Source organism: Amblyomma maculatum, chromosome 10, assembly GCF_055883805.1.
Source record: "Amblyomma maculatum isolate TAMU_Amacu chromosome 10, ASM5588380v1, whole genome shotgun sequence".
Classification (NCBI taxonomy): domain Eukaryota; kingdom Metazoa; phylum Arthropoda; class Arachnida; order Ixodida; family Ixodidae; genus Amblyomma; species Amblyomma maculatum.
Window position 1 is genome coordinate 52108468 of NC_139353.1, and position 13768 is coordinate 52122235.

The 13768-nt window shown below is 42.2% G+C and overlaps 1 protein-coding gene across 1 annotated transcript; it reads left to right on the top strand.

Moving 5' to 3' along the window:
* Nucleotides 1-581: 581 nt before the first annotated feature.
* LOC146176387 (sulfotransferase ssu-1-like) lies at nt 582-8714 on the top strand. Its single transcript, XM_084580955.1, has 3 exons — nt 582-681; nt 3451-3487; nt 7288-8714. The coding sequence occupies exon 3, from the start codon at nt 7290-7292 to the stop codon at nt 8241-8243; it is 954 nt and encodes a 317-aa protein (XP_084437081.1). The 5' UTR covers nt 582-681; nt 3451-3487; nt 7288-7289; the 3' UTR covers nt 8244-8714.
* The last annotated feature ends 5054 nt before the right edge of the window (nt 8715-13768 follow it).

Here is a 13768-nt window from a genome sequence, read left to right on the forward strand (position 1 = left end):
AATTAATTGTCTTTGTTGATCTAGTATGATTAACATGTGGACATATTTCAAATGCAAAAGTCGTTCAGAGAATCCCCGAGAACTGCAACGTATCGACTTCGCTGTCTTACCGAGTGAATGCGCCCGCCAGTATGATGTGGGCGGATGGTACAATCAAAACACAGGAAGCCCGGCGTCTCTAATATGGTGTAGCCAAATCTTACTTCTTGGAACACACACGAAACAAGAAGAGAACGAGAGAGGCTCAAAGCCTATATAGGCTTTTTTTTTGCCGTCGATAAATTATTTAAGCAAACAACTTTTAGCAAAGCGTTGTTCTGTTAGGTATTGGTTATTGTTTTGCAGTTTTCATAGTTCTTTATTCCGGTCTATTATTGCGGGAGCGAACCCTCCTTTATATGAAAAGAAAATAATACAAACATCGGTCACATGCAGGAAAGCCATTCTAATCGTCATGCAATGAATACATTTTCGTCAACGGCCGAACCGATTAGGTATTGAAAGATGGCAAGTTGGCACGCGGCACCTAGGTACAAATACCGCTCCTCAGAAGACTGCTATCCAAATAAACCGCGAGCATTATTTTGATACCGCAGATAAGACCACTACGAAGAATCAGTGCCTTTGTCTTGCGACCAGACTGCATGAGATACGCACCACTGAAGTTGGCACGTCCGTAAGGTGAGGACCGTTTCCACGCTTATTCTTCTATGCTTTACATTCCGATGTCCAGACCTTTGCCAGTGATTTCTTAGACAGCGCCGATCAGTAGAAGTTTGACCAAGAACAAATACTTTGCAGAAAATAGGCGATCTTGCGCGATTTCGACGGTGTGCAAAGTTCCTACGCGGAAAACCTTATTAGCGATCTGGTGTCATGCTTAGCAAGTGTGATTGCATTACATTATTTCTGTCCTGCCCAAGATATTAGCCTGGCTGAATGAGGTCATAAAAGTTCTTTCTCGGCGGCACTTTGCCCTTAAAAAAATCATCCTTTCTAACATATTATGTTCTTAACTATCAGTATTCGTCATAGAGCTTCTGCGTAACCCTATGGAAGAACTTCATATGCTATACCAAGCGCTTCGCGCTGCAGCTGTATATAGCTGTCGCCTGTGGCCACCGATCAGAACACACGGAGAATGTCCATTAAAACTATAAAATGAGCTAGTTGGTAATGGCTTACTGGAATCATTTTGTTAGCAATAAAAAACACATGGACACAACAAAAACGATGATCCTTGTGCCCTTTGTGTGTCGTGTTCTTTGTGTCCATGTGCTTTTTATCGCCAGCAAATTGATTCGACAATGAAAATGTCCGGTTCTTTGCAATTCGGTGAGCTTGGCGCGCCTCTGAGCGTTAGCTCTTGTTTTCTTATTCTTATTTTTATCTCCACTGTTGGGGACACGTATGTTAATATAGACGGACTTGCAAGCAAACTGTGACTTTTAGGCAATGATTAGATGTTCACTTGAGGTTATGACGGGAGCCCTGGACAAATACCGATTCACTTCTAGCCCGCCGAAATTTCGAGCGAAAGAAAATAAATATGTGTGCGATATACTATTCGCTGTCCCATCGCAGCTAACGCTCAAACATTCCAGTTACACAAGCCTACCCGGTATTCAACTTTTTTATATTTTACATGTTGGATGTGGCGTTGTAATTTTCTACGTTTTACTCGCTGCGACCGATGTCCAGTATGTATGCGAGTACTACAAAGGATTCTGAACACCAGCTGCGGTATTTCTCCTTGTTGTGGTCCTAGTAACAGACTAAAGAAGAAAAGGTTGTCCTGGGACGCTAATATGCAACAACTACATCACAAATCACTCTTAAATCTCAAACAAACCCACGATAGCTCGGCTTCTATTGCTTAATTCTGACCGGAAGGCATGTCGAAAAAAGTGATGTACACACCGACAATGAAAGCAGGCTGTCATTTTGGACTGCAGCCTTGTTCTTGTCAGTCTTGATGTGAGCTACCTCCATCCGTATCGCTTAATGTGCAGTCAGATCCCTCATCATGATGAATTTTTATTTTTGCGCGAATCTGCGCTACGGAAAAAGGGAAACGCAGGGTTGCAGCCATATGTTTGGCTATAGGGAACCTGCACTGGCTTGGTGGCGCCGCATTTGTTCCGTAGCGCGCCTAGAACATGTTGCTGTTAGCCGCTTGGTTCCCGATAAACGACCGAGCATATTCGTCGCTGTTGCAGATACGCGTGCGACAGATAACGTCCTTGCTTAGGCGCTCTAGATGTAGCCAAATTATCTGACACGCCATGTAAAGCTTCAAGAGAGCATGCAATCTAATCCCTGTAAGCTCCAGATGGTGGCGTGAAAAGGCCCTACGAGAAACGCGCCTTAAAAGTTGTTGCTGTTATCGCTATGATATGTGTTACGGCGCGACGATCAACACAGCAAACGTCACTGCAGGCTGCCTATAAATGCGAACAAGAGGTGCGTTGTGGACCATGTGTCCTGATTATCGTATCATTGCGCTGTCGCAGCGTCCAAGCTCAAGACACATGCCATATAGCCAAGTGATTCCGCGTTCTTGCAGCGTAAAGTGCAGCTCGAAATCAAAACATCCGACCTTACTGAAACTTGTAAAACGTGATTGTACGTGTCAGCTGATCACAGTGCAATTGATAAAATGTCAGTGCTCGCACCAATAGCTTTTTAGATAGAGGCAGTCGCGACATATGTCTGGAATGAAGGGATTCTACATTGACGTCTTTAAAGGGTACGCTTGGAGAGCAAGCATAGACGAACACGAATTTTGCGACAGAGCACAGGCGTCTATAAAACAAAGCGAATAGTTGGAAGAGGTGGAGAGGGGGTACACAGTCACCTGATCCAGCAGCACGTAATACCGACTACCAAATCCAAAATACCAATGCCAGCAGCAATGCACCTGACTGGTCTGTTGCTATAAAGGCACCGGTTCACATCAACTGCCTCTTTCAACCACAGACGGTGAAGGAAAAATAGCAAAGCGGTAAACGAAAACGTAATTGCAGTTAGTGGTCATGGAGACGTCCTATTCAAGAAACATGTGTCTCGTGCAGCACACTGTTCCATACAACTTACCTAAAGGGAGGGGAAAGGCGAAATCGCTGAGCGGAATTAGTTTTAATAACATCACTCTATTGTATCCCAATACCTAAATTCCTTAAATGATTTGAGTTGAGGTTCACGTAAGGCGTAAGTTGAAAATATCCAGCGTATTGCAGCATATACCAGCATGTTGTGGCTTCGAGTTAGTGCGAAATGCTGTTCTTCTGTACTTGTGCTCCTAAAGTTGAGCAGGTAAAACTACAGGCAGTTTCAAGCGAAACTTAAGGTGTGTGATCCATGTGATGATGTATGCGTGGCGGAATGCGCAGATAGACGTTTCTTGTCATGGTAGAGAATGAACTACCCTGTTTGTTTGTTTATTTGCAGGGCTCGAGACAGACTGAAGTGCAACAATTCAAGAAAAGTGAGTCACCGCGATGGGGAGGAAATTATTTTATGCAAAATCTCTACTAGAATTATTGAATTGTTATGTGTAATACTACGCGTCAAATAAATCCATGAATGGCAAGAATAAAAGAAAAAACAAGACAACCTGACACAGGATAGGTTTTACTTAGTATTATGTTTGGTCAAAATTATCGCAACATTTTTTCCTTTGCCTTCTGCTAGCTCCCTCTGGCCCCGTCAAGGATAATCATTACTTTATAATAATCCTGATTACAAAAAAAAAAAAGAAAAAAACGTATTTTTTTATTTTCTAGCGAGCTTTTCCGTTTGGTGCAACCCGACCAGCACTGGCTTTAATGCTAGTGCAAATAACGTGTGGTGAGAAGGACATTTTTATGTTTTTCATATTTCAGCAGTGGATTGATAATAAAACATTGATATATTCCTGCATATTTTGGCACCTATACCATACACAGGTAAAAAGATCCGCAAGTTACGCTGCAGGGGTGTTATACGCCCGTAGGCTGTAAGCATGACGTCATTACAAGACATGACGGGAAAAATATGAAAAGTATCAATTCTTTCATTTCCTCCTCCAGTTGTCCTTGCCAGCAAAACAAAAACAGTAGAATGCTGGTCCCGTAGTTTCGTAGTTTGATATGATTTAAATGGGTTAACTTCTCAAAGCAACTGAGGCTGTGAGAGACGCCGTTAGTGGCGGATTAGGGACATTTAGACCACCTGGGGTTCTTTAACGTTCTCTGACATCGCACAGCCACGGGTGCCGTGTTCTTTCTCTCCACTGAAAAGCGGTCGCCGCGGCCGGGATTCGATCCGCGTCCTTGCGCACAGCCGTTGAGCGCCTTAACCACTGTCCGAAGGCGGTGAGGCTGCAGTTGTTGTTTATAGCCAATATGTAGATGAACTACGACTGCACGCAAATGAAAGGATCCGCGGTAAATATCTTGCCTTTATCTTTCCCACTAATTAAATTTTTTACAGCGTACGAAGAGCTCAACACCCTCTGAAGTGCAAAGGTTCTGCAACAAGCTAGGCTGATTGCCTATCACTGTTTCTTACGCAGAATTACACAATTGCTTCCTTTTTATTTTTCGATTATTCGATAATTTACAGTGCAGCGTTGTCTAGGTTCATTTTTTTTTGGTACAGCTCGGGAAATAGGATTCGTTACGCTGCTCTACGGAAGTATAAATCACTCGACAATACCCGCGGCTATGTTAGTGACCGCCTGAAGCGGATAGTACAGGTAATGCTCAGCCATGAAAGGTATGCAATACATTCTCATTTAGTGTACCTTTACTAAAAGAGCGCTTTTTGTACAATGTTTCTGTCTACCAATGGTTGTTTGCTATTTCTTAGGGAGATCTCGCCGCTAACAACGTGCCGTAGCCATTGCTTCATTATGGTTCCCTGCGTCTGCAATTTTAGTTTATAGGTGGGATTCTTTCAACTTTCAGTATACAGTGTAAAATCCCGCTGCCATGCTCTTGTGTTTCCATAGTAGTATCTAGATCTTCAGTGCTATATTTTGCTTGCCTTCTTGCGGTCCTCAGCAATTACCCCGCTTCTTGCATATAACAAAGTGTAAACACATTGATCCATTTTAACATCTACAGTAGTTTTTACTATAGCAGTTTCTGTGTATACCTGACGTAGTGTTCACCGTTAGTGTAAGGGAGTGTACTGCTCGAGGCAAGCCTTTCAGCAATAAGCATGAAGCAGATTTGGGGTTTGTTGAACAATGCATTCACTCTGCACGACCTTTCTGAGCGGATGAACTGATAACAGAAAGAGAAGCGCGTTTCTTGTTCCTCATGTCATGAAGATGGATTAAAGGCACGCATTGCTTGGCCGTCCTGGCTACTTCAACCGAGCGAAGACTCCCAATCTTCTATCTAAATAACATATTATCATATATCGCAAAGTGCACACGAAACATTTCATTTGCTACATGTAACTTGACCGATTTCCATGTGCGGGCAAAAGCTGGATGCTCCAGCATTTGCATCAGAGGAGCTGTGATGTAAACCTATTTTAAAATGGCAGGATACGATACGGAACTCAGAAATAACTTCAGTTTCAAAACAAATAGCACGAGCATTGTTTTTATTTATTCAATAAAGCGTTTTCTGAAAAACCACTTCGTTCACCCATATAGTAGTAGCCATTAAAACTAAAGCAATTGTTCAAACCTTAAGTTGTATGAAGCAATTCGAAACTTCGGCCTAGGATACCTGGTAGAGCCGCCGCCGAGACAGTGCGTTCGATTTCGTCGACATCGGCAAAACTTGCCTTTGGAGTTCCTTTCCAGAAACTGAAGGGACCGGAAGAAGTCCGCGTCAGCCAAATCTTACGAATGAGGCGCGTGGGTGAACGCAATAGTCTGCATTGAGGCCGAATACCGGCGAACACGGAGATCTGTTTGCACGACAATCGCGTCGTTCTTCAATGCGAAATGTGAGCACAAACTTAGAAGCCTCTAGTTGCTTTCCCAAAAAGTCGAGCAAAATGCCCTGGAGGAAACCTCAGGATAAGCTTTATAAGTTTATTAGTTAGTCGATTGTTCTGCTGTAGTCTTCCCTGAAAAATTACAGGTCTGCACTTAAGTCTGCATAAGAGCATAAATGGCTAAAGCTACTTTACAGGACTATTTTCACTAACTGCCACGTTATTGTCATTCCTACTATCACCTTCATTATCATATCAGCAACTAAATGCACCGTAATTGTAATTGCAACTACCGTCTCTATATTAGTCACTAAATCCAGCGTCATTATCGTAGCCGCTACTATCACTATCATTAACATTAACTAGATTGTCAGCGTCATCGCTCCCATCTTCATATTAAACAAGGAGAATTACGATCCGTTTTTCACTAGCCCGGCGTGGAGTAGTTGCTAGCGCGCTCACCTTGGGATTGCAAGGACCGCGGTTCAATTATCAGTGAACATTTCCGGCGAACATTTCAGCAGCTTATGAGCAAAGGAAGGATTTTGCCTTAAAAGATCACAAATTTTGGAGACGTTTGCCTCAGTTAGCAGTCCGAAAGTACCAGTGGAATTCGGCAGCTCTGTAATGAACAGTTCTACCCTTTTAAATCTAGGCACCCATTCGTAATCATGCCCATGCTCTTCGCAAGCCATTTGCATCATTACAGCAGTTTCTACTGCATTTTTGTTGGCCAAGAAGCAATATTCACAGCCGCTTGTTGTTCACGAGAGTCTGCATTTATTCGTGTCACTAGCTTCCACGCGCGCGTGTATACACACACCCGCACACGCACTCACGCTCGCACGCACACAAACCTGAACGTAACCACAAATACACACGCATGTACCAGTGCACACACGCACAGTCAGAGAAACCACGCTTTTCGCTGTCAGTTAACGCCTCTTGGCATAGCGGCGCAGGAGAGCCCAGCGAAACAACCTCCTCCTGCAAGTACGAGATGCGAGGAAGTACGATTTCGGTTCTTACTTTCCATGCTGGTATTTCCAAGCTGGTACGAAAAGCGTCTTATTTGTAAAATCAGGCATCACAATTTACCTCAGCAAAAGGTAGAAAGAAAAGTCTTTTTGCGTTCAATTTTCACGAACGTTTTAGGTTACAAGTTACAAGTGTACATAGCGTCTGATAGATACCCCAGAAGATTTTTGGATCAAATTGCCTTTCGGAGAGTCTCACCGTCTTTAGCTTAATAGAAAGAATAAAGTAATGCACAAACCTTGACACCTCGTCGATTTGACCGTAGCCTTATCCCTCGTGGTTAATCAAACGCATGGCATTTTGTTTCAGGCATGCCTCGTCAATCACCGTATAAGACCATAGCTGGAGTACACGTGGCGCCGTGCTTCAGTGAAAAGACCTTGCTGTCGGCCCTTGCATACGAGCCTCTTCCCAACGACATCTTCGTTGTCACTTACCCCAAGTGCGGGACCACGTGGATGCAATTTATTGTGTTTTGTATTCTGAACGGCGGACGGCCTCCGGACACCATGGAAGAATTTATGTCCACTTCTCCGTTCATAGAAATGTTGGGCTCTGAACCGTTACTCAAAGAAACTAAGCGCACGGGAGCCATAAAGACGCATCTTCAGTGCAAGTATCTTCGCCCCTGGCTATACGCGGATGCCAAGTATATCTACGTGACTAGAAACCCGTACGACTGCTGCGTGTCCTTCTATCACCACACAAAGAGTTTTCCGTCATATTGCTTTGAAGATGGAACGTTCGAAGTCTTCTTCGATATGTTTATGAATGGACACGTTGATTTTGGCGAGTACTTCGACCATCAATTACCATGGTACGAGCGGCGCAACGACAAAAATGTACTTTACCTGACTTACGAGGGCTTGAAGAGAGACCCAGGAAGAGGAATTCAGCGGGTAGCTGACTTCATCGCACCAGAGATGGGAGAACAGCTGCGTGAGAACCCCGATGCCTTAAAGAACATAGTTGTGGAGACAAGTATTGAAAATATGAAAAGGTTCAATGAAGAATTTAGGAAATGGCTCCCAACAATGCTTCGATTGGCCCACAGTAGAGCAGCCGACTCCAGTATTGAAGGTAAAGCAGAGTGGATAGAAGATATGGAGAAATTAATGGTGGGCCAGTTCGTACGAAAAGGTGCCGTTGGTGACTGGAGGTATCACTTTACGCCGGAACTTATCCAGCGCATGAAGAAGAACATTGAGTGCAGGACGGCGGGTACAAGTTTTATGGACCTGTGGAACGACATCGAACTTCCATGAGGGCATTTAACTTGCGACCTACGTGGTGCACTCTTTTGGATGTCTTAGAAGGTCCATTAAAAACCTCATGTCCTATATTAGCTTCTTGAAGTGCGGATACAGTGCTGAAACTTTTAATTCGTATACTCAGAAACAGTGTACCTGACTAGCGCCCCCATATCTTCGTTGGAGAGTTGAGGCTTCTCTCTTATCTCTCTCTGTCTTTGGAAACTTAAGCACACAACCGTCGGTATATGATGTGTGAGACTGTGAGAACCAGACTGAGTAAAATTTTATCTTTTGCGTGTGGTGAGAAATTGTGTTACCGATTAATAAAAAAAAATCAGTCATACCCATTCCGATAAAGGCGTATCCTTGTCAGCGCGATTGAATTTGCTTATTGAATAAATCTCACACTTTCCCGTGTGGTGAGCGAAACTGTGTTACCAACGAATTAAAAGCCAGACATACGGATTCCAATAAATGCTTGTTTTTGCCATCACGTTTAGATTTGCTTCTCGAAGCGAAGTTCTTTCTTTTGGGTAATATAGATCAATGCAGCCGTTTAGGCTTTGATGAATACGCGTGCAACCAGTTTTATAAAATCTGCTTGAACTGTCAAATGAGAGAGAATAATGGCATTTTCATCATCATCTCTATCATCAGCAGAGAAGCACTCGGCATACAAACTTGGTGGCCTACACCCGGCGCATCTTTTCTAAAGGTAAGAAACAGACGAGTGTACTTTGATTATAAACTGGACCTAGCGTTCCGTATCCGTGCGTGCTTCGCACCTTTAACCAAAGACCAGCGACTAGCCCAACAAGACCTGCTATTTATTCTCTTCACATGCGGATAACGTGCGGCATAATCCTAGGGCCACATGGTAGCACTGGGTCAAGTTTTTGACAGACTGCAAAGTTCCCCTCACATGGTGCTCGGCTGTTCAGGAAATGTGCGGGAGAAAGGGTTTTACCTGATCCCGTCCAAAGGATCGCTGGTGCACCGAAGCGTTAAATCTGCCACGAGCGATAAATTTCATCACCGTCCCTTCAGACACTGGGTGGAAACATTTAGATAAATATATCAGTCAAGCGGAGAAAGCGGTGAAAAGCGGTGTGCACGCACCAATGTTCTAAACCCGCTGTTATTGAAGGACGGCGAATTTTTCTTTCGAGTATCTGTACAAGCCTACAGTTATGGGGTTTGAAGACGGAGACTCTTCTCAAAACGGCGCATTTAAGAAGGCTGGTCTCCGGGCAGAGCGACAGTGCAAGGTAACGCATGTTGCTTATGGGAGCAGAAATCATACTTAAGACGCAGGATAATATACGTGCATGCATTTTTATACTGATATATATTTGGAGCCTTACAAAGTATTTTACCGCTGTTATTTCGTTTAAACTGTTCTGGTTCGGCCTGAGCGATCGCGAGGCACTGCCGAGCACATCCTTCCAAAGAAGTTAACAGAGTGTAATGAGACTTATAAATCTTCCCTAGTATTTTGTTTTGCTGCGGCATTTGTGGCTGTTCTCTGAAAAATAAGTGTTGTGGTATTACACCGCTATTCATGCATTTGCAGTGACGTGGAAAACCAAGGAATAATTCTACCTTGGCACATACCGTTATGAGAAGCACAGAGCGAAAATTGATTTTCTGATTCTTTCTGGCAATATCGCGGTTTATCCAGCAGCAACAACACGCATTTAGAAGCGGAGAAACGCGATTTGAAATTTTTCCCGAGAGTCGATACATATTCCCGACTTCCTTGCTGAAAATTACGGGTATGATGCGCTTGAAGAGAACCGTGCGTGGAGTGGCGGCCCTTGAGATCCACATAGAAAATTTGGCATTGATGCGCACTGGTTACTCAAGAAACACGCATATTTTCTGCTTGTGGATCCATCTTACAAACACTCCAATTTATTTAATAATGTACTTTCTGCTTTCAAAATACATTTTCCCATCAATTCTGAATAATTTGTGTTCACGGTCATTCATCATTGATCGTGACAGATTGGAGCACACCACGGCTTTGCTTTCATCCACCGTTCCGAGCGATATAGAGTGAACGCGCATCTATAAAATCAAAACCGTTAGCACGCTTCCTAACAACATTAGCGCATTACATCAGAAATGTTTTACAAGAGACGCCTTTTCATACATGAAGTTCGTGCGGATTCTGAAAGCCGGTTACGTAAGAAAAGGGCTCATTTTATATGTAGACTCAGCTGAATGTTGTTCAGCACAGCAGCTGTTTTCTTGGGGCAATAATTTTGCAACCGGTAAAGGATGCCGGGTTGTCACCGGCCAAATGCACAGTCCCGGCTATAATAATGCACTGTACGCCTCTGCAATAAACGCTTTTGCCAAATGCTACCGCCCGAATATCAGGAAGTGCCTAATAATTAACACTTAGCACATGTTTCTTGTACGCTTGCACATCGTCCCAAGTTTCCTCGTTTATTGCAGTTTGTAGCAAAAGATACAATTTTTGCCGTGGGACCGAGGCTAAAGGTGACGTACAAGTCACCTGACTGGGCCTTCGGCACCACAAATGACATGTGCAACACAACGCAGCAGGCACAAAACAGCACAAAATAGTCAGTCATATGTGAGAATGTAATACAAACACAAACCAAGGGCAAAGACATAAAATTCAATCTTTAACATACATCAAGGTAACAGTGTCAACAGTAATTGGTATTACACAACGGAAATAGGAAACAAATAATCAAGTATGTTCCAAAAAGTACATCTTAATTTTTTTTTGAATGTTAACAAGGAGGATGATTTTCAAGTAGATAAAATATGTCAGGATAGCAGTTCAAGAGGTTAGGGATTTGCCAGTGAATTAACTGCATACCATACCCGGTCCTTATGCGAGGTTTTATAAAATTCACATTTCTAAGGAGGTAATGTGGATCAGTGTTGATAAACGTAGTTAAAAACGCATTGCTGTCAGTTTTGTATTGTCGGTATATAAATTCGGATAGTCATTGTTTATAGAGGGCAGTAATACGTAATATATTACTTAGTTTAAAGTATGCAGACGCAGAATCATATCTAGACAGGTTGTTAATAAACCGAAGGCCTTTCTTTTGCAAAATATAAATCTTTTCCATGTTGGTTTTTGTACCCACTCCCCATACCAACAGGCAGTACTGAACACGAGACTGGACAGTGGAAAAATATAGTTGCTTCCTCAAGTGCATTGGCAGAAGAGGGCGAAATTTATTCAGTATGCCTATGTATCGGGCTGTTTTGCTGGATACAAAGTCTACATGATAAGACCAGCGGAGGTTTTCGTGAAATAGAACACCTAAATACTTATGCACTGAAACACGTTCTAAGGAGACAGATTGGAACGAAAGTGTGATATTTTTATTTATTGGTTTATTGACAGCGGAAAAAATTATATATTTTGTTTTATTAACATTTAACATCAGCTGGTTTGCACAAAGCCAACTCGACAGATCTTCAAGCCATTTGTTAGCTGCAGACACTAGAGAGGGTAAGCTTGGCGAGGAAAAAAAAAGCGCTCGTGTCATCGGCATAGAGCAAGATATTGGAAGTTCCAGGGATAGCAATTATATCATTTATATATGAAAGAAATAATAGAGGGCCTAGGATGGAACCTTGAGGAACACCGTATTTTATGAATTCAGGATCCGAGGCAAAATCATTTATAACGACAAGCTGAGAACGGTTTGACAAGTAGCTTTGGAGCAGTTGAAGTGCGACGCCTCTTATTCCGTAGTGTGGCAGTTTTTCAAAAAGTATTTCATGCTTAATTGAGTCGAAAGATTTGTTGAAATCCAAAAAAATTCCTATAGTACACAACTGCATGTCTATATTATGTGCTATCTTATCTTTAATGAATAATAGAGCAGATTCAGTTGACTTACCTCTCTGGAAACCATACTGGGCAGCAGAGAGCAAGGCATTTTCAGTCAAGTGCTTAGTTAGCCTTAAATTAATTACTTTTTCTACTATCTTGGAAAACAGTGGGAGGACTGATATTGGGCGATAGTTACTGATACAATCGACGGCACCCCCTTTGTGTAGAACTATGACTTTAGCAATTTTCATTTTATCTGGAAATATTCCTGTAGATAACACCTGATTAGTTAAGTGGCATAACACTTCAGATAGAATATCAAAAACCGCTTTGATTAGTGCTGCCATAATACCATCGAAACCACATGAACTGTTATTTTTAAGGTCATTAACTAGGTCGACAATTTCTGTTTCTGTGACTGGATAAAGAAACATGGACTTAGTCAGGTTGCACTGAATATACTTATCGAAATCGTAAGAACCAGGAGTAGTAAAAGATCCAAAAGTTAAAAAATGTCTATTGAACACATTACTGAGAGCCACACCACCGTACATTTGGTTATCAATCTTTAATTCAGCAGGTAAAACTGTATGGTGTTTGCCAAGTAAGCTTTTTACAATGCGCCATGTCTTTTGAGGATCATAATAAATGTCAGCAAATTTATTGGCATAGTAGTGGATACGTGCTTTCTTTATATCGTCACCTAACTTGTTACGGATCTTTTTGTATTCCTGAAATAATAATTTCTCTCTGCATGATAGGAACTTATGCAAGAGAGCATTTCGCGCTTTTATTCTTATCACTAAGTCGCTTGTAACCCAAGGTTTCCTAGCCCTTTTGCTCTTTTTTGTTGTGACGGTAGGGAATGCAATATTATACAATTCAATTATTTTTTCGAGGAATCGTTCGTATAAGTCATTGGGGTTTAGGACTGATAGAAGTTCGTGCCAATCAACAGCGGCTACAAGAGATCGGAATTGTTCAATGTTGACATTTGTTATCTTTCGTGTAGTGTGTGTTCTGTCTGTGCAACGAGAATCTTTAGACCGCCCTCTTGGTATAAAGCAGAAAAGGGACAAATGATCACTGACGTCGCTAGCAAGGACACCAGACATCGTGTTATCGGGAACGCAGCTTAATAAACAAAGGTCTATTAAGGATTCAGTATTATCAGTGACGCGGGTAGGGGTATTGATAACATTGCAGAAGCCATAAGAAGACAGTGTCTACGAAAGTGTTAGATACATGGGAGCGTCGAAGCAGATTGATATTAAAATCACCCATAATGATAACAGGAAGTCCTAATACAGAGATTTTGTCTAACATAAATTCAAGAATACGAAAGAACTCTTCGCTAGAGCTTGACGGTGGTCTGTAAATAACGCCATACATGAATGCCCTGGTTTTGACAAAAAGTGATTCAATGTTCTGGTTCAAAACAGTATAGTCAGATAAGACTTCATAGGAAAGGCTTTGCTTAATGTATACTGCAACACCACCGCCTATTTTATCTTTTCTGCATAAAGCTTCACATTTATAAGCTTCAAAGTGTACTATATCATCATAATTCCTGAACCAGGTTTCTGAAAAGCCCAAAACATCAAACTCGTGCTCTAAATAAGACAAAAAACTGCTAACTTCTTCATCCTTGTTACGCAAACTCTGCGCATTCAGGTGATAAAAGGAAAAGTACTTCGCCTGCTTA

Coding starts and splice junctions, on each gene's coding strand:
- LOC146176387 (XM_084580955.1), top strand. CDS start 7,290: ATGCCTCGTCAATCACCGTATAAGACCATAGCTGGAGTACACGTGGCG.